This window comes from Ascaphus truei, chromosome 1 (genome assembly GCF_040206685.1).
Source record: "Ascaphus truei isolate aAscTru1 chromosome 1, aAscTru1.hap1, whole genome shotgun sequence".
In the NCBI taxonomy this organism is placed as follows: Eukaryota; Metazoa; Chordata; class Amphibia; order Anura; family Ascaphidae; genus Ascaphus; species Ascaphus truei.
The window spans coordinates 399,901,587-399,923,427 of record NC_134483.1 but is presented as its reverse complement, the minus strand read 5'-3'; the positions used below and the strand labels follow the sequence as shown (position 1 = coordinate 399,923,427).

At 40.1% G+C, this 21,841-nt stretch overlaps 1 protein-coding gene across 1 annotated transcript in view; it reads right to left on the bottom strand.

The window, feature by feature from the left end:
• PDGFC (platelet derived growth factor C) overlaps window positions 1-21,841 on the bottom strand; it is a 375,277-nt gene that overhangs the window by 166,786 nt on the left and 186,650 nt on the right. The window contains exon 2 of the mRNA XM_075612664.1: window positions 6,183-6,378. Coding sequence (XP_075468779.1) covers window positions 6,183-6,378 — 196 coding nt within the window. The remainder of the gene's footprint in view (window positions 1-6,182; window positions 6,379-21,841) is intronic.

Genomic DNA, 21,841 nt, shown 5'->3' with positions numbered 1-21,841 from the left:
GCAAATGAGCAATAATAATAGTTATGTTGCCCATTAATGTATAATTGTATGTGTTGTGGGGGATGTTGGGGGTAGAGGAGGTGGGTATTAGGGTTGTTGTGTTTATTATTGGGGTTTTTTGGGTAGAGTTATTGGGTGAAGGGGGTAGTAGCAACCCGGATGGATGTTTAGGCCCACCACTATGGTAGTTAACTATGGGTTAACCAGTCCTACTACCCCCCGGTAGGCCTAAACACCCACCCTGGGAGTACTACCCCCTTAATCCACCCCCTCTGTTTAACCTTTCATTGCCTTAGCGCTCATGAAGATGATTTAATATACATGTTTTAATACTAGTGTAGATGAGCAGGGTGTCTCCGGAGCAGAACCGCGTTGATTTCAGGTCTGGGGCCCCCTGGTTCCAGAGATACAGGCTCTCTTGGGGTGCCGGTATCTCCTATGCATTTTCTTCCAACGGCCACGTGGCACAAGAAATTTAAATGCATAGTATATACCTGCACCCTATAACGGGGCCTGTATCTCGTATCTTACATTTTTTATTAAAAAACATTAATTTTGGGTGATATTTGTGCAGGGAGAGGCGGCTCTCTCTGCAGCTCTCCCAGTAGCTAAAACAAATTGCCAGATTTGGCCTTTTGAGAGAGGCGATCATCACATCGCCGGCTACTCGCCCGTTTTGGGCATTTTGCCCTCACTGGTAATTGAGGCTTTCTGAATTCCGTGATAGCAATGCACAAAAAACTGGCGGATTAAACGGCAGGGCGATTTTTTTTAAATAAAGACTACTAACATAGGCCCCTAAGTATTTCCTGTAACTGCTGGTCAGTCTCTCACATCGGTTTTGAGACATTTTGGCCCTTTCCACCTTACAGAACTGCTTCAACTTCCTTGCATGGAGAGCGCTTCTGGTCCTGCCACACCATTACAATGGGGTTTAGGTCCGGATTTTTACTAGGCTAATCTAAAACACTGAATTTCTTCTCTGCAGCCATTCTTTTGTGATCTGCTTGTATGTTTAGGATCATTGTCTTGGTGCATGCCCCACTTTTGCTTCAGCTTCAGCTCATGGACGGATGGCCTAACATTCTCCTGTCGAATCTTCTGATACAATGCAGAATTCATGGTTGTGTCAATGATGGAAACCCGTTCAGGTCCTGAGGCAGCCAAGCAACCCCAAACATCACTCTCCAACCACCATGCTTGACGGTTGGGATGAGTTTCTTCTGTTCAAATTAATTTTTGATTTTCACCAAACATAACGTTTCTCATTGAAGTAAAAAAGTTCTACCTCTGACTCGTCTGTCCAGAGAACATTGTTCTAGAATTCTTGTGGATAGTCTATAGTATTTGCTCTTTGGCTAACTTCATACCTAATTCCTAATTTGTGGCAGTTGCTTGCTGGCTGCTCATTAGCTACCTGGCCTTTAAATTCTCAGCCCGCCCTCTGGCAAATTGACTGAGCATAATTCTTCGTTGCTGAACGAAGTGCTTACCCCAAGCAACCTGCTGCCTTTTGCATTTTGATCCTGTCTTGTCTCTCAGTGTTTTGACCTCGGCTTGTACCTGGACCCCAGACTTCTCCAAACCTCGACCTCGGCTTGCATCTGGACCTCTGCCTTCTCTACCCCTGGACCCCGGCTACTCTCTACGACCACCGACTTCTCCAACTCCTGACCACGGCGAGTATCACAACTATTCTCACTTCTCCAACCCTGACCCGGCTATACGACTATCACTCTGCACTCCAGCTGCTCTCGCGTCTTGAGGTCGGTGTACACTAAAACCCCTACCTCGGCCTCGCAGTCCCGTCCTGTTTGTGGTGAGCACCCATTACAATAAGGACTGGACACAATATGACATCTAAAGAAACCTTTTTTTCCCCTATGTTTTTTTTTTTATATAGGTGGCTAAAGATGATTGACTCTTGCTTTGAGTAGACTGCTGCTGCTGCTGCTGCTGCTGCGAGAAGATGTTGACGCGTCGTACCAACTTATCAGCTTTTGAATTCTAAATCAAAGCCTGTAAAATAAAACACCCTCTTTGGCCCTCAAGCTCTTTCGGTGAAAATGGAATACGGAGCTCAGATTGTGTTTTATTTTGAGCTGTTCTGATTAAACAATGACCCATTTGTATTATGTGATAGGCTTTGTTTTATGATAAAACGGCAGATTACAGTTCACAAAAGCACACAACTTTAACGGTTAGACTCAATTAAACTGCTGCCACAATATTCCTTGCCATAAGGTTTACATTTGCACAGTTTTATCGAATCGCCGGAGGCAGAACTGAGCTTTTTTGTATGTTGTGCTCGCATGCATTCTTCTGCAGAAGGGAGTAGTCTAATTTTGGCAAACAAGCAACTTCTAGTACCAGACAGGACGAGGCTTACAGCCAACAATCGGAAAATGGGAAATCTGTATCTGTATGTCAATCAGGTTGTCGCCTAACGTAACCTATATTAGCACATGGTTTGGTATGGGAAAAGGAGCCTTTGAAGAGGTGAGTATCCAGACAGTACAGGTTTATAAGAGACAGCAACGTATTTAAGCTAGAGTGGAAGCTATACTAAATATTTATTCAAGGAAAACATCGTTTGGCTGATTTTAACAAGTCTTATAGACTTTCTACAGTTACCGCATTCTTCACCTTTTTGTGTATTTGTACAAGACAGTCCTGGGTAAACTAGGACATTTCTTAGCTTTAATGTAAACCACATCCTGATCACACATTTATGCTTAATGAATAATGTTGGCTAGGGTTCACTTTAAGGAGCAAAAGCAATTGCAGGTCAAATATAACACAGCATACATAACATAATATATTATAATATAGTTGGCTTCTTTTAAAAAAAAAATTTTTTTAATCGTCCTTAAAGTGATGATACCACTTTGCGTCCTTTAAACAATTTGTTTTTATTTTCATTGCACATGCTGTAATTGTTTATATCTTATCATCCGCTTATAGTCACACCAACTATACGGTATGTGTAATTATACCTTATTGTGTATTATAAAATGGCAATAATTTGGCTGTGACATTTTCACTGTAAAAAATGAGATTCAATGAAAAGTCTTCGTACAGTATAATAGAGAGGAGGTAAAGATCATATAAGAATTTGAGTACCAAAGATACATTTAAAGCAGCAGTCCAAGCTGTCTTTTGCTTTGCCCCCCCCCCCTCCCCTTTAATATGTGCATTAATACAATCCACACAATGATAAGTAAATAGCTAAGTTGCCGATCGATCCTTTCTCCTGTGATTGATCAGCAAAGATTTGGCTCGGGAGTTCACTAAATGGCTGTCAGTGCAGCAGCAGAAGAGGACCAAAGATGCAAAGTTCTGTGAGGAAGAACAATTAGTGCACTGCTAGAGAGAAGGTGGGCTAAAAACTGAGTGTGCCAGAGCCTGTTTCAGAAGAGGAAAGGGATGTGACTTTTTATATGGTTGCTAAAGAACAAAAAATGCTTATTACATTATAATACATTAAAAATATCATTCAGAATTGTTTTTTTTTTTGTTTGTTTTAAATGCTCCAAGTATTTTTTCCTAGTACATAACTGATTTATTTATACACATGTAGGATATTGCTTGGTCTGCATCTTTAACGTTTTAAAATGATACGAGTGTAAGTCACCTATATTAAACTAATCTACTTATTACTGTCACTTTGTTGTTCATTTTAGTCCTGGTGGGACTGCCCGTAAAGTACCTAGCTCTGAGTATGAGTAAATCTGATTACACTATCATAAGGGAAACTAAATTTTAAAAAAAAACCTACTTCAAAGTCTCAGCTGTAAATGACTCAAAGTTGTTAGATATGTATGGAATTCTTTAAGTATCATTAAGATTGAGGGCCATATTACTAAACAGTCTTCTGCGAAGGCACCATCCAGCACCAGAAAACATTATTCAAGACTAGTGTATTCATGTATATTTTTCCATATACTGTATGTATTGCCTAATATTAGGTATGCAGTGTTCCTAGCAATTCAAACATCTGTGCAGACTGTATAAACTATATATTCCACATCTACAATTTCATAAAAGCTAAATCAAAGGCATTTGGATGAGATGCCATTTTAAAAATTGTGTTTTTGCAATGTGAGCAATATATTTACAGTAAGTAGATACTACTCACTAAAGTATCTATACATTAAAGAGAGTCGCAAAACTGAAGCAATATTGGTGCAAAACACTTCTCCAAAAAAAAAATAGAAAATTGGAATGTTGTCATTAATACATCTTGTGTGATGTTTTTGCAGCATCATTGCCCATGTTTTGTCAGGAGACTTTGACAAATAGTTTCCTGGGGGATATGTTCATCATCAGAGTTTCACAGAGAGGAATCAGAAGCAAAAAATAACACCTAAAAAAAGGGACCACATCTGATGAGATCCATTGTATCAACATATGTACTAATGTTGTATGTCAGTATTTCTTGGGGGTAAAACTGAAGACATTGATGGTGAATATGCAGCATTGGGTACATCAAAGAACAAAATTCAGTTGAAAGTCACTGAATTTTGTAAAACTTTTATCCCAGGATTGCACCAATTTTAATTCATACATAGGGAGTTATTTATAGAACAGTGTTATGCTGATCAGGGTACTATCGCATAGAATTTGTTGACTTCAATGGGAGTTTCCATGAGATACTGCCCCAGTCAACACTATCAGTTTGATGAATAACCCCCAAATACTCAAACATACCACTACCAAATAAGGTAAATGCACTAAATACTAAAAACCATTGCAGATTATTAGGCCGCGCTTATAGTGCGCGCGACGGCGACAGACATGCGACGGATGACGTCACCCGTTGCCGTTGCAGCTAGCAAAACTTGTATTTCGCTTTCCGGCGACGTCACGGGCGACCAAGTCTTTAATTGGTTCAGAGGATGTCACATGTGGCGATAGCCTCTGAAAAATCAAATTTGACCTGCTTTAAGAATTAGCGCCGCAAGCGTTGCTCCCGTTGCTCCCGTCGCGTCGCACTTACTATAAGCGCACGCGATGGCGGCAATACATTTGTTTTGCTGCGACGTCGCGTCGACTGCACTATAAGCGCAGCCTTATGCACTGACATTATGAGTATACACTTAACATATGGCAGGAGAAAATAATCCCACAATGTAACATTCTAGTGCTGGTTGACTAGTGTTTAATCATTACGAGTTGATCACAAGTAAAAAGTCCTGTAAAGCACTCAGCTGTTTCTCCTCAAATCTTAGACTTCCTCTCTGACCTCTTACTTTAAACTAGAAGGTACAATGTACAGTAAGTGAATGATAAGAAGCTTTTCTCAAATGTTAAAAACATATATGCTTCTGAAGCATAGCTGATTTAATATATATCTACAAAGAGCCATATTTCAACCGTTTTCTACTAAGAGAGAAAACACATTACAGTATCTCTATATAATTAACACATGTACATTTTAGAATCTTATTACACATTGAAAATCTACACCTCTAGTGCTTTTTATATACAGCAATTAATGTAAAAATATAAACACCTGTTATTTTTGCTCATTGTTTCACCACCATTGACCAACTTGACCTGAGATAACACGGTCTAGCACATTTGGTCGCGACCGTTTCACCGTGACCGAATGCCAGCACCAGCGCTTTGTCATGACTCACCCTGCTGCTGCGACCTGTCGCCACTGGCTGCTTTGCCACTAAGGTAAGTGCCTACCCTAAGTCCTTAACCCTAAGACCCCCTACCCTAACCCCCTTACCCTAACCCATAAAACCCCCTCAAGATAAACCCCATACCCTAACCCCCTACAACAACACCCTACCTAACCACTAAAACACCAACATTTAACCCCATACTGTACCATAACCACTAGAACCCCTAAAGTTGACCCCCTACAACAACCCCCTACCTTAACCACTAATACCCCTAAATGTAACCCCATACCCTACAACCCTAAAGTTAACCCCCTACAACAACCCCCTACCCTAACCACTAAAACCCTAATATTAACCCCATACCCTAACTGCTAAAACTTACCTTCTCCTAGAAGGCTCCAGCGGCAGATTGGCTGCGGCAGAGGGTCCCACTGTCTCCGAACACCAGCGGTCATTCGGTCGCGGTGAGACGACCATGACCCAATGTCCCATTCTGAGATAACACAGCTGTTCAGATCTTGTTTGATACAAACACCAGTCACTTACTTGCATATGTCATCTTCTGGGTCTTCCAGCCCAAATCTTTCATCAAAGGTCAGTTGTATCCTTACGTGTTCATGCAGTGCTACCAGTTTCCATACCAGCACAGTGCTGCGTGGGTAAGAGTGAGGAAACCTGGGACTGTGAATACTTCCATTGAAAGAAACTGAAACAATCTTCTCATGCTGGGGATCTTGTACTCCTGTAACACAAACAGAAAAAAAAAATGAGAAAGAAATGTTTGCAATGTGTTTTGGCAGTGAGCAGCTTACATGTCAAATGTAAAGTGAGTTTGCGTATTATACTGTATGTAATATTAATTAATACATTATTACAGCTTTCCTAAATAATTCTAATTTGCAATATGTTTTTTATAAATGGCTTTTTCTCTTGACTTAGACACGGTATGTACTGGTAGGAGTGTGCTGTGGGAAGCTTTCAGAATTGCAGTGGAGCTCAATAACAATTCTGTTTTCATCCAATGAAACTAATAAAACAGAAACAAAGAAGAAACATTCTTACAGTATGTGTGCAGTAAATCTAGTACTTTAGGGACATTCCAAATGCTATTATTAGAACCGATGGTCATAATATTTTACTAAAATTGTTTCCCGTTCCACTATATATCTTATGAATTTCATAGAAGGTCCTAATGTAGAAATGTAAAAAATAATTGGCTTTGATGCACAGCAATTTTTAAGAAACAATTAATTTTACTGCTGTGACAAATGTTAAGTAGCTTGTTAATCAAGCTTCTTACATCTTATGCCACCATTAACCTACATTAGCTTCAAAACTGGGGCAAAACCAGTGTGAAAAAACATACCATACTTATAAATAATTCAACTGAAAGCAATTTGAGTTTTTGTTTGATCAATTGGTGCATCACTTTTGCACTGATTTTGTAGCTGGGAGACCTTTGTAAATAACCTCAGAAGTGTGATAGCCGGTACTAATTATTAGCAGTCATCCATAGTTTTGTTACCGTATGTTTGGCCTTGCAACTACTGTAAATAGCATTTTTTTCTATATGACTAACCATGTCATGTGAGTATTACACATTTCAGTGGTTATTGGTTTAAAGCGCAGATTTTTTTTCATAAAATGTCTATGGCTAAGCAGATTGTGTACTAAGATATTTATCAAACACATCTTATCTACATGTACAAGCTAAGATTTATATTTTTCATAAAATAATGCAAATTTGCAAATTATTACTATATAAGAATGTGGAAAAATGCATTGTTGTACTGCCCAATTTCAAAAGTTTTGAATACAATGACAATAGTAGCGACACTAAAAACAAATCATACAGCCCCTCAGGAAATTACAAACCCTTTACTAAACCCTAAACTTAACATCAAGATCAAAAATGCAAATACTGTAATTAGGAAAACTGTTAAGTGGCCTCAATCCATATTCTCATTAAAGTGTAAATAAAATGAAAGAATGGGAGCCTAATGCCTTCAATTTAGGAGATTTTAGACTAAATGCATTATAAAAATAATGCCCTGTATACGATTGCAACAATTGTAAAAACAAAGATGCAGCATAAAAGGATAAGAATATTTTTTGTATTGTATCTTTGCTTATTATAGATTAGAGTTGAGTTGAATATTAATCTAAGTGACAAGGATTACAGGTAAAGCTGAATTACATATTTTGTGTTTACTTAGTTAGGGTTTTTGGTGGGCCTGTTCTGTGACTACAGTACATAGAATGTTCTTCCTTCTGACATTAGACAGGAGTAGTGTGAGCACAGGTGGCACCTGGTACTTCTTGTCTTGTACAAAACATTTATGGAGCTAATCAGTTGTATGTATCTATTCCATATTGTAAGATGGCACACACAATTAACAATGTATCAGCGTCTATTCACTTGAATGGAAGTTGATGCATTTGTAGCCCCCTTTCCATATGCCTAAGGAAACTACGCAGGCGACTACGCGTGATGCTGGTCCTGTAGACTCACAGGAGGCCTGAGCCTCCTTTTCTTGGAGCCTGAAGTGAGCTGTGTCTCATTGTGTGCAGCACCTCCACCTATGAGGGATCCCAGCGTTGGCGGGATAACCCCTCACAGGAACCAATACAACAGTAGTAAGCATTAACATAACACCACACAATGTACAGAACTGATCTTTACTGTACACAATACGAAACACATATAACACACAATACTAGGTAACAACATTATAGTGCAGTGACCCCAAACACTGAGTGGTTCCCACAAAGTACTGAGGGTGCCGTGGCACCAATAACTCCTGTTGTCCGTCCCAGCAATCCCACCCAAATGTGAGGTAGCGCTAACCCCTGTGATATGTTGATGCAAGTTGGGTACCTGCCTGGGTACTCCAGTACGCAGGTGCTGCTTGCAGCCGTGTGTTGTCTGTCCCACGCCGCGAGGCCTCCAACAATCCCCTCACGTCTTAGCCGAGGAGTGGTCCGCGTCACGAGCTCCAGTCGGAGTAATCCTCTCCAGAGCTGCCACATGCAGCCTGGTCCCAGGCCGCAGTAAACCACGTGGACATCCATCCACCAGCGTAGGATAGCCGCAACAGGTTCTAATGGGAAGGGTCCCTCTCTGAGGCCTTCCCTACAATACTGCTATTCAGGTGTCTAAGGGCCTAACTGGGGCCTAGGGCAGAGTTCTGGCCTAGTCCAGGGGCTACTGGCACCCTGGATGTATTAATCCTCTCTGCCGGCTCCTGCTAGACTGACTATCCCTCCGGGCCCTGTGGAGGATATCCTTGATTAAAGATGGCCACTTGTGCGCTAGTCCTTCTGGGACTTGTAGTCCTGTAGAGCCCCTTTCAGGCAATCCAAGATGGCCACCGCTTCGTAGGCCACTGTGTATGTGCTAAACTCTGGAGTGGCCACCGCACGGTTACCCCTAATCCCGCGTGATCCCGCAGAGCAACTGGCCAGTTCCCTGTACCTGAGCAGGGTAGGGGACTCAGCTACAAATAGTTAATTGAATTGACATTGCTGCATAGTTAACATTGTGTTACCCTATCCCACACTGCTGTGAACAGAAGATAAGAGTGAGCAGTAAGTGCACTATAGAAAGACTTTAAATCAGCAATCCTACCAGAAGCCTATATAAGTGTAGCCTAGTGCCCCTGGCTATAGCCTTCCACTGGCCTCAACACTATAAATTCTGATAGGAACAGGCAGTGTTGGGGTTAAACTCCTGCGCAGGGCCTAGCCTGCAGTTGCAGCCTGGAGGGTTACTGTGTTGCCATAACCATGAGCAGGCTTAAACCAGCAGTTAGAGTGTCATCCCAACTTCTGGCACCATATGTAAGAGATGTGTGCAGAAGTATGCAAATGGAGAATGTTTTAGGGTGAAATTATATCTTGGCTTTATTGAGCCTGTTCCTTTATTTAGGCAAAACATACAAAAACAACAAAATAACAAACCCCTATCCCTTTGTAAGGACTGACTTACTTCCCCAGACCCTATATGCAGGACTGGAGGGATATTCCCATTACCAGCCTATCATACCAAAGTCTCAGGAAGTACCTTAAGCAGGTGGCCCTCCATTTCAGTCTGGCAGGTTCCAGGGTCCTATGTGTCCGGGAAATATAGGTCTCTGGGTGTCTTGATCTCAGTACAGCTTTTGTGCTCAAGACAGTGTGTGTGTGCTGGCTTCTCTTCTCCTTCTGTCCGCCCAAATGTGAGCGAAGGAATATCTAACCTGTGTCTCACATGAGTTTTTTTACAGAGCTCTCATTAGTCTAGGTGGAGACTAGTTAATTGAGTGACTGCAATTAACTATCTCTCTGCTGGATTCTCAGAGCTCTGAGGTTTCTTTATTTAAACAGGGATAGGGATATATCACCAAAAGAAAGACATGAGTCACTGTACAGATCATAAGATATTACTGAAATATGTCATTAACAAAACTAAGTAAAACAAATATATAGTAATAGGGATTGTAACAATCATCTATTTACTTTAAGTTCAAAACAAATGTGCTTCTCATCAAAGAATTGGCAACTCCTCTGGCAATAAAGGGTTGAAGAGGATTTGAGTGATTCCATCCTACAAATAACTTCCCACAGGCCAGTGTTTACTATATGCATGTACAGATCAATTATATAGTTACATAGTAGATGAGATTGAAAAAAGTCCTATGTCCATAGAGTTCAGCCTATGTTCAATCTAGAGTCTAGATAGTTTGAGTATCTCCACCATCTAGATTCTAGATGGTGGAGATACTCATCCTATCTTTGTATTTACAGTATATTGATCGAAAGGAAGCTAAACATAAAACACAAGTGAAATATTATTCAATGATGCCTCATATACTGTACATAGTTACATAGTAGATGAGGTTGAAAAAAGACGTACGTCCATCAAGTTCAACCTACTATATGCTAAATTTAGACAACAGATACTTTATCCTATATCTATACTTACTTATTGATCCAGAGGAAGGCAAACAAAAACCCCAGATATCCAATGATATCTCATAAGGGGAAAATAAATTCCTTCCTGACTTCAAGAATTGGCAATCGGATTAATCCCTGGATCAACATCATTCCCATGTATAGTTATTTGGTATATCCCTGTATACCTTTCCTTTCTAAAAAAATGTCCAACCTTTTTTTGAACAAATCTATTGTACCTTCCACCACAGTCTCCATGGGTAATTAATTTCACATTTTAACTGCCCTTACTGTAAAGAACCCTTTCCTTTGTTGCTGATGAAATCTCCTTTCCTCCAACCTAAAGGGATGGCCCCAAGTCCTTTGTACTGCCCTTGGGATGAATAATTCTTTTGAAAGCTCCTTGTATTGTCCCCGAATGTATTTGTATATAGTTATCATCTCCACTCTTAGACGCCTCTTTTCTAATGAAAATAAATCTAATTTAGCTAGCCTTTCCTCATACTGTAAGTTAATTTCCCACCCCCTTTATTAATTTGGTGGCTCTTCTCTGCGCTCTCTCTAGTTCCAGAATTTCTTTTCTAAGGAGCGGTGCCCAAAATTGTACTCCATATTCAAGGTGTGGTCTTTCTAATTCTTTGTAAAGGGGCATAATTATGTTTACATCCCTTCCATCCATTGCCCGTTTAATGCAAGATAAGATCTTGTTTGCCTTTGCAGCTACTGCATGACTTTGGGCACTATTGCTAAGCCTGCTGTCTACAAGCACTCCTAAATCCTTCTCCATCAAGGATTCCCCCAATGTATCTCCATTTAATTTGTAAGTCGCCTGTTTATTCTTGCATCCCAAATGCATAACCTTACATTTATCTGTATTAAACCTCATCTGCCATTTACCTGCCCATGTTGTCAGTCACTCCAAGTCCTTCTGAAGAGAAATTACATCCTGCTCTGATTCTACTACCTTACACAATTTAGTATCATCAGCATAGATGGAGACTTTGTTCACGATGCCAACCTCAAGGTCATTAATAAACAAGTTAAAAAGCAGGGGTCCCAGTACCAATCCCTGAGGCACTCCACTCACAACTTTAGCGCAACCTGGAAAAGTTCCATTTATGACAACCCGCTGTTGTCTGTCCTTTAACCAGTTTTCAATCCAGGTGCACATATTATTACTGAGTCCAATTTTCTTTATTTTGTACACCAACCTCCTGTGTGAAACCGTATCCAAAGCCTTTGCAAAATTTAAGTAGACCACATCAACTGCATTACCCTGGTCTAAATTCCTACTTACCTCCTCAAAGAAACAAATAAGGTTAGTTTGGCATGATCTATCCTTCATAAATCCATGCTGACTATTACTAATAATTTTGTTTTCCATTAGAACATTCATATGGAAGCAACAAAGCATATTTCTTTAAACTTCATGTTTTTTACAGTACGTCTAAAATATATGCCAAGACACAGATAAACCAAACAAAAAAACAGACCTCCATAGTAGGAGCGTCTCTTTTTGTTATTGACATAATTAAGGTATGTAAAGGTTAAAGATTGTACGCTATGTGGCAAACAAGGGGTTAACCTTCTTGCTAAATGTGTTTTTAGGTTCTCCCTTGTGTTGGGGTCTGTGTAATTAACGTGTAGGTTCCATTTATAGGCTTATGTAATAAATTAATTAAGGGCATGCATGATGTTTTCTCAGAAACTAACATTATGTCATTGTTTATATTAAAATGACAGCTATGGATGAGTGACGTATCGCATGTACCCAAATGAGTACTGTGCGATAAGCTTTATAAACTTCAAAGACCTCATTGAGACCACCGACCAAGGGGTTACCGAAAGGACAGTAAATTCCCTATTACTTAAATCTCAAATGAGTTTAAATAGTTTATGTTCTATAGAACATTTAGTGCTATAATGTACAAATCTGTGGACTCTGAATGTACACATTTGTCATAGTGTAAAAATGACTAGAATTGCAATATACCATGGGAAAGGAGGGGGAGGGGTAGGAAAGGTAAAGGAACCTCTGCTCAAGCTGAATTAAAGTATAGGGTAGATAAGGTGCTAGACTGAGAATGTATTGATTAATGAACCAGAAGAGTAAGAACTCAGTTTAAAGTAGCACTCTATTATATGTAGTAGGATAGTGTTGTTGATTTAAAAATATATCTTTATTGAATCAAATGTTAAAATATTGGTGCATGGAGTGGAATAAAAAGATCAATGGACACTCTGTCTGATGACTCAGAGTGTTTCACATATAGTGATGACAACTTGTGTCATCCCAGCCCAGCCCAGAAGTCTTGAAAAAGCAGCAGACGCGAAACGATCGACGACCAGGGCTCTTTTATCTTATGGACAGTGTCAGGTTTGTTTCTTAGGGGGTAGACTACACTTAGTTACAAGGCTGCGATTATTGAGGTGAATGGTTCAGAACGTCATCTACTTAATCTGATTACAGGCATAATATCCAGGAAAGTACTCTGTGCACATAAAGGTTCATGCTTCCAGCTGACAATTAGCCAGCAGGGATACTTACCCCAGCATCTGTGGAACTCTCAATTTACTCTCCACAGTAACTGTTTGCATGGGGGTTGAACACAAGGGTCCACTGTAAGCAAGACAGAGCTGCACACTCCTTACAGGGGTTAGGCAGAATACCTGCAGCTGACTCATTCCAGCATCAGTGGAACTCTGAGACTACTGCTCACAGCAACTATCAGCATGGGGGTTTAATACAAGGATCCACTGTAAGAAAGACAGAGCTGTACACTCCTAACAGGGGTTAGGCAGAACAGTTACAGCTGACTTGCCAATTAGCAGAGTCTTTCAAACAAAGTTACAGACCATCACCCTCCTACTATGCAGCATATTCTGCTGCTCTAGGCTATATCAAATAGCAATTGAAACTAATCCGCCTCTGTGTACACTACGTTCCTCTTTTGGCCAGGGGGAATGCAACTACTCATCTATTAGCACATCTGACACTATCATCTCTAGACTGCTAACAGCGGTCTAATCAATGGTAGCGACCTGCTACAGCTGGCACTGGTCCAGCTATTAGACACAAGGTGTCATCACTATATGTGAAACACTCTGAGTCATCAAACAGAGTGTCCATTGATCTTTTTATTCCACTCCATGCACCAATATTTTTACATTTAATTCAATAAAGATATATTTTTAAATCAACCACACTATCCTACTACAGATAATAGAGTGCTACTTTAAACTGAGTTCTTTCTCTTCTAGAATTGCAATATGACAGATTGAAAAAAAAATTCACACTCAATGTTACAAATGGACTATTACATTTAACATGTATACAGCTGAGAAGTTCTCCTGAGTATGATCATGTGGGTACCATAAAACTGTTAACTACATGACGGATGACGCTGTACGTGACCTCCTGACGAAGCACGTGGTGCGAAACGCGTACAGGTCACGACAGGTCATCCTACGCGTGTTTGCTGAGAGGCTGAGACGGAGCCGGCCTGAGGCACAAGTGGCGTTTTTTCACCTTCTGCGGTGCCGCGATCCGGATCTTGTGCGGTCATCCGTGGACCCCCACCTCTGCCCCAGTGTGAGTGTTCGTTTCCCCCTGTCAGCGGTACTATAGTCCTCCATGGCGGTTTTAACTTAAATTACCTTGGGCTGTTGTTACTTTCTTTGCTTATTTATTACATTGATTGTTGATTTTTATTGTGTGTGCTTTACTGTTTAGGGTATTCTATTTTTAGAGTCCATAAGTATGGTTTATGTATCTGGGCAGTTTAACCCACTTAGTTGAGGAGGGGTTGGATCCTCTCAGCTGTTTATGTGTATTTTTTAATAATAAACAATACAAATTTTATCCCTGGTGCGCATTTGTGCATTTTTTCTTTTCTGTTTCTCAGGGTGTCCTCCCCCCTTTTTAGGGGGGATCACCTTTGAAGTGGGAGCCTCTGGGGAGACGCTCCATGCATGTGCAGCAAAGGGATTTTCCAATTTCTACATCTGCAGCACGAGCGCTGAATATCCTTCTCTCTGCCTACAGGGAGAGAGTTATTAAGTATTTTATACTCCCTGAAAAATTGGAAATGAAAGAATTTGCTTCTCTCCATGACATTCAGTCATATAAGTGTCTCTGGTCAAGTGAAAGTTAAATGACTATCAAGATACAGTATACACCTACCAGCCTGTCAGTTCTGGATATACTCTCTCTCAGATCAAAGGATTGTGGGGTATAAGAATTTATATTTGAAACACAGAAGTGGGGATGCAGCTAGGGGTAAACTTTGTGTATGTGGATATCATATCATCAACCCATGACCTCCTGTGTGTACAATACCTATTCCAAATCATTTGAGGTGCCTGTCCAAAACTACTTCATATGGTAAAGTATAGGCTTCTGGTTTAGTGCTTTTATTTTATAAGTGTTTTACCCTATATACTGTATGTTATTTTGTAATCTTTTTTCTGTAACCAGCACTGTAACATCCCTTTGTTATATTGAATCTAAAATGTTATAAGTAGTCTTTGAGTTCTAATTGAACCTATAACCCTAGAAGTGACTGTCCTCGTGTTTTAACTGTTACCATTCTGTTTTCTAAATTGGGTTTTTGTTAATTGTTATATTCTTCTGTGGGACCAGGTACTCCCAAGGTGTAGGCCCTTAAATTAATCCTGGTGGCAGCGGAAGCATAATTGGGGTGTAGTGTGAGGGTTTTGAGGGTGTGAGTGCTAATATGTAGTGTCCTATGTGAATATGAGTAAGACAATTGTGGTTATCCCCTTACACACACATGCACGCACGCACGCACACACACGCCTGCACGTCAGCAAACACGGACAGTACTTGACAGTCATTTATCTTCTTAGTTGCTAGTAGCAGTTATAAGCAGAAGCAGCACAAGTAACTGCAGACACTAATTATGCTAAAGTGGGGCTCCTCCCGCTGGCGTGTTAAGCATGTCACGCTATAACATTTGCCACATCTGTACAGTCTTTAAAAGGATCTCACAATATTACATACCATAATCACCACTTCTAAAACCTCAATTTGTTTATGTTAGATCAAATAGAACCCATACATTTCAATTTGCCAAACACAATAAAGAAATCCTGTCACTTAAACATAAGCTTTCATTTTGACACATACAGTATGGACGTACATGACATTTATAAATGTTTTATAAAATTAACCCTTTAGAGATCGAAGTGCACAGACAGTCATGATAAACCCATAACTAGTTGGCAACTTTTGGGTAGTACATGCTTAAAATTAACTCGAGGCTCTATATTTTTTCTGTTTTTAATTTGGTATCCCCTTTGCTGCCAATGGGAAATTAGTTACTTTAGGGCATGCCTTTATTTGGTAATAATCCATATTCAGACCAAAATCTGCATTGAAATACAAGCCTACATATTTGTTCAATTACTATCAAATTAGCCCAGTTGTAAATGAAATAAATAGCAAATAAAAGCCCAATCATTCAGTACTGGTAGGAGTTTAATGAGTAGTGGTAATGTACCCACAATAAAGTAACAATGGCCTTGCCTGGATTTTACATTTGCCCATGAATAATACATTATCCTCTGTTAGTACAGAAGTACAGTATATTAATTTAAGCATACATTTATATTACACAGTATATGTACTTTAGTTATACTAATAATTTTAATCAAAGAAAGATACATTGGCCATTGGTTTGTTGTACTGTAACCAATTGAAATGTATAACAATTATAATTGCACCTAAGTAAATTGCAAAGGGTGTTTATACATATCTATTTAACACAACAACATTAAATACAGCACAGAAGCAAACATATGGATAGCATGGTTCTGTGCTTTCCAGGCCAATAACAGTGAATGATTATTATAATAGTTTGATATAGCCATTAAAATTACCATTTAAATAAACTCACATTGGGCAAGGTGTATACTACAGCACTTAAGTTTTTCGTACTGAAAGTCCTAACCCAGTGGTTCATAACTCCAGTCCTCAAGAACCCCCAAGTCTGGTTTTAAGGATATCCTTGCTTCAGCACAGGAAGTATAGTCAAAACGACTGAGACACTGATTGTGCCACTCATGCTGAAAAAGGAGTATACTTAAAACCTGACCTGTTGGGGACTGGAGTTGCGAACCACTGCTGTAAACAATAAGATGCTAACTCAAGACACCCCAGCATTTCTCACACACACACACACACACACACACACACACACACACACACACACACACACACACACACACACACACACACACACACACACACACACACACACACACACACACACATACCATTTAAGTAAGGAGACATTAAAATATAATGGACATATAGTGCCTTGTGAAATGCTGGGGTGTCTTGAGTTAGCATCTTATTGTTTACAGCAGTGGTTCGCAACTCCAGTCCCCAACAGGTCAGGTTTTAAGTATACTCCTTTTTCAGCATGAGTGGCACAATCAGTGTCTCAGTCGTTTTGACTATACTTCCTGTGCTGAAGCAAGGATATCCTTAAAACCTGACTTGGGGGTTCTTGAGGACTGGAGTTATGAACCACTGGGTTAGGACTTTCAGTACGAGAAACTTAAGTGTATATATATATGTATATATATATATATATATATATATATATATATATATATGGGGAAAAAAAGGAAAAGCGCCCGATCCATGTGTAAAATCCAATAACAAAGTTTTAATAACAATAACACGACAAATGCACACTCACAATTTGTCAATGCAAATAAAACATTGTATGGGTAAACCCATGCGCCAACATGTAGCCTGCTCGCCAACCGCTTGCTCCGTCACATCAGACCTCACTGCTGCTGGTGTCACTCGGTAGATCGTCCCTCCGGCAACCCAAAAAAGCAGCCTGTGGTTCCTAGCAAGTTCAGTCAGTTATGGGTAATGCGTGCGACTCAGGAAAATCTTCCCCTTCCTGGCAATTGGCGTATGAGCTACTCCACCACCGTAGCTTAGTTAGACCACGTAACCGTACGCGTTTCTTCTGATACAACGGATTTCATCAGGGGATGACGTGTACTTTTAATAGGCTGCTATTTAAAAGCCTTTCTGTCCAATCACAGCATGATAATAGAATAGATCCAATCATGACTAAATTGGGTCATCTTTGTTAACCCTACTAATTCAAATTTCCAGCTATATACTAGATGTCTGGTTAAATGACTATATGTAATATAACTAAATCGAAAAAAGGGATGAGATCAATATATACAGGATAATTGCAAATACAAATAAAAGTTACAATCATTGATTACCAAACAACTACAACTTTACAAACAGTTCCTTATAGATTTTGAAAAACAAATTTGTCAATATATAGGTATATATGTAATTAAAGCTGCAGTTCAGTCAATATCCTGCATGTGTGGTTTTTTTTAATAAATCAGTTCTGTACTGTGAGAAAATACTTGTAGCATTTTCTTTTTTAAAAAAAAACAACTTTGAAAGACAATTTTTAATGTATTCTAATGTAACGAGCATTTTTGTTTCTATAGCAACCCTTTAGAAAGGCACAACCCCTTCCTTTTCTGTAACAGGCTCTGGCACACCCCTTTGTGAGTCCTGCCCCCTCCACAGCCGTGCACGAGCATGAGCACAAATGTATCAGTCATTGCCTGGTCACATTATCTTCCCCACAGAATTGTCAGAGCAGCAGCAGCAGCAGCAGCAGAAGAAAAGGAGAGTAGCTCAGAATTAATTAATTAAACCTTATTCCATTGCACTTGTGTAGTTAATGTTAAATATTAACAACTCATTTAAAATCAAATCTGTATATATCATACTGTAAACAATATGTATATTTAATTTTTTGTGTATGTGAATGTGTACAATTCAATGTGTTATTAAAATTAATAATGGCTTGTTCTTGTATAGCGCTGCTAGTTTTACATAGCACTTTACAGAGACATTTTGCAGGCACAGGGCCCTGCGGAGCTTAGGTGTGTATGTATGTGTTTGTATGATATAGATATATATGCTCACGCACGCATATACATGCACACATACACATGTGCACACGCACACATACACACGCACACATATACATGCGCACACGCACACATATACACACACATGAACATGCGCACGCAAACATGCGCACACGCACACATACATGCACACACGCACTTATACACGTGCAAACATGCACACACGCATACATATACACGCACACATAAACATGCGCACACGCACACATAAACATGCACACACATACATAGACACGCACACACAGTGTGTATGTATATGTGTGTATATATTTATGGTATTGCTTGACCTGAGGAAGAGAGGAAAACTCTTGAAAGCTTGTCCCATGACACAAATTCTTGGTCCAAATAAAAAAAGGTATCAACAAATACTGAAGAACTCATATATTCTGGTGTGTGTATGTATGTAATATTATATTATATATATATATATATATATATATATATATATATATATATATATATATATATATATAAAATATATATATATATATATATATGTGTGTGTATATATATATATATATATATATATATATATATATATATATATATATATATATATATATATATATATATGTATATGTATATATATATGTGTGTATATATATATATATATAATCAAAAAATAAATAGATGATACTGTTCTGTGGCTAACGAAATGCTTTTATTTGTGCGAGCTTTCGAGATACACTGATCTCTTCTTCCGGCGATGTTACAATGAATGAAGCAAGCAAAAGCTATACTATAAACAGTGTCTATTGGAATGTTATCTGTGCTGGTCCTTCCCCCGGTGTGGATGTGTTTTATGGCTGGAGGTGTCAAAAGGTTCTTGAAAGCAAGCGATGAAAGAGTGTGAATGTGTATCAGTGTGAATTAACATAATGGAGAGCCCACAGTATATACAGTGCTATACAAAAGGTGTGTGTGGAGTGGGAGCGGATATAAATGGTGTGGGTGGGTGTGGAAATGTGAGAGTTAGTAGCATAACTAAAAGTGTGTGTGGATACTATGTGGTCCCTATTGGTGTATAGGGATGGAAAAACAAGGAGTATAAGTGTGTGTGAGAGACAGCTGTGTGTGCATACATATAGCACAGTATGTACAGACATGGCCTATAGCGCTCATGGGAAGAGAGTTCACTTGTGTCAGTAATGACTCCAAAAATTTCGATCTCTGTTTAGGCCACTGCTAAGAGTCCCGAAAAGTTGCATAAATTTGTATTCATGCAATCGTCTCTCTTTCGGTGTTTTAAGATTACCTTTGAGTATGGCAACCCTCAGATCGTTCATCTTATGGCCAAAGTCAGAGAAATGTTCGCCAACAGGACTGTCTCTTGTTCAGCGTGTGATGCTGTGGTGGTGCAGGTTCATTCTCTTGTTTAGCCCCTGCCCTGTCTCACCTATGTAGTAGCAGCCCCCTGGGCATTTCATGAACATGATGAGGTACACGACCCACACCGGGGGAAGGACCAGCACAGATAACATTCCAATAGACACTGTTTATAGTATAGCTTTTGCTTGCTTCATTCATTGTAACATCGCCGGAAGAAGAGATCAGTGTATCTCGAAAGCTCGCACAAATAAAAGCATTTCGTTAGCCACAGAACGGTATCATCTATTTATTTTTTGATTATTGAAGCTCGGCTAACACGGTACTGATACCTCTACATGGATATATATATATATATATATGTGTCTGTGTGTGTGTGTGTATATATATGTGTATATATATGTGTATATATATATATATATATATATATATATATATATATATATATATATATATGTATATGTGTGTGTGTTATATATATATATATATATATATATATATATATATATATATATATATATATATATATATATATATATATATGTGAGTGGGTTAACTGACTTTGCATCTCCCAAGTCCTTGCTTAAAAGCTGTGTTTAAAGCAGCATGCATTGACTAAGGGTTGCTCATGTAATGTGAGCATGAGATAAAAAGTGGCACTGTGTGCTCATTTGCATGTCATTTCCCAGAATCCCTTGCTGCAGTGGAAGTGCTGTTTGCTGGGTGATAATGGTGAAAGACAGGGTTGCAGACCTGTCTAAGACATGCAAATGAATATACAGGAATATTTACAGTTGCTTTATGCTTTACTGTGGAGGGTTTTAGTCACTTTTTTTACCCACCATAACCTTAATAGTCGTGGTATATATATATATATATATATATATATATATATATATATATATATATATATATATATATATATATATATATATATATATATATATATATATATATATATACAGTGCTCGACAAACCCGGTCGCCAACTCGCCAGCTGCGATCGGATATTGGCTCGTGGCCAGCAACTTTTCCCCTGCTCTGCAAAAAAAAAAAAATCTCTCTATCTGATTGGCTGTGACGAGGAATGGAGTTGCCAGGACTTCAACCCCCCTTCCTTCTCTGCACGGGTGGGGAGAGGGGGAAGTGCGCACATCTGCTGCTGCTGCTCCTCCTCCTCTATATATCCTCCTATATAATTGGGAGCTCCTGTAACTTACAAGAACTGCACTGATCCAGTTATGGAGGAGTTTGGAGTTCGGACAAATGCTTGAGGTGGGGGGAATTTAATGCAGTTTAAATATACACTGATATATTCGGTCCCTGGCGCACCCGCTGCCCACGCGGGAGGTAGTATTGGGCTGTTTCTCCCCTCCCTCCGGAGCACCCGCTGCCCGCACGGGAGGTAGTAGCGGGCTGCTTCTCCCCCCTCCGGCGCACCCGCTGCCCGCACGGGAGGTAGTAGCGGGCTGCTTCTCCCCCCTCCGGCGCACCCGCTGCCCGCACGGGAGGTAGTAGCGGGCTGCTTCTCCCCCCTCCGGTGCACCCGCTGCCCGCACGGGAGGTAGTAGTGGGCTGCTTCTCCCCCCTTCGGCGCACCCGCTGCCCACACGAGCGGTAGTAGCGGGCTGTTTCTCCCCCCCCCCCTCCGGCGCACCCGCTGCCCGCACGGGAGGTAGTAGCGGGCTGTTTCTCCCCCCCCCCTCCGGCGCACCCGCTGCCCGCACGGGAGGTAGTAGCGGGCTGTTTCTCCCCCCCCCCCCCCCCTCCAGCGTGTTTTTTGATGTGGAGTCTGTGCTGTGCTGCAGTGGCGGGCGGGGTAAATTGTGGGCCGTGCTGGCGTGGATCCTGTGCCCGAGGATGGAGGAGAGCAGACCTGGGGGTTGCTGATATCTTGTCAGCAGCAGAGGAGCCGGTGAAGTCTGGAAGCGCTGC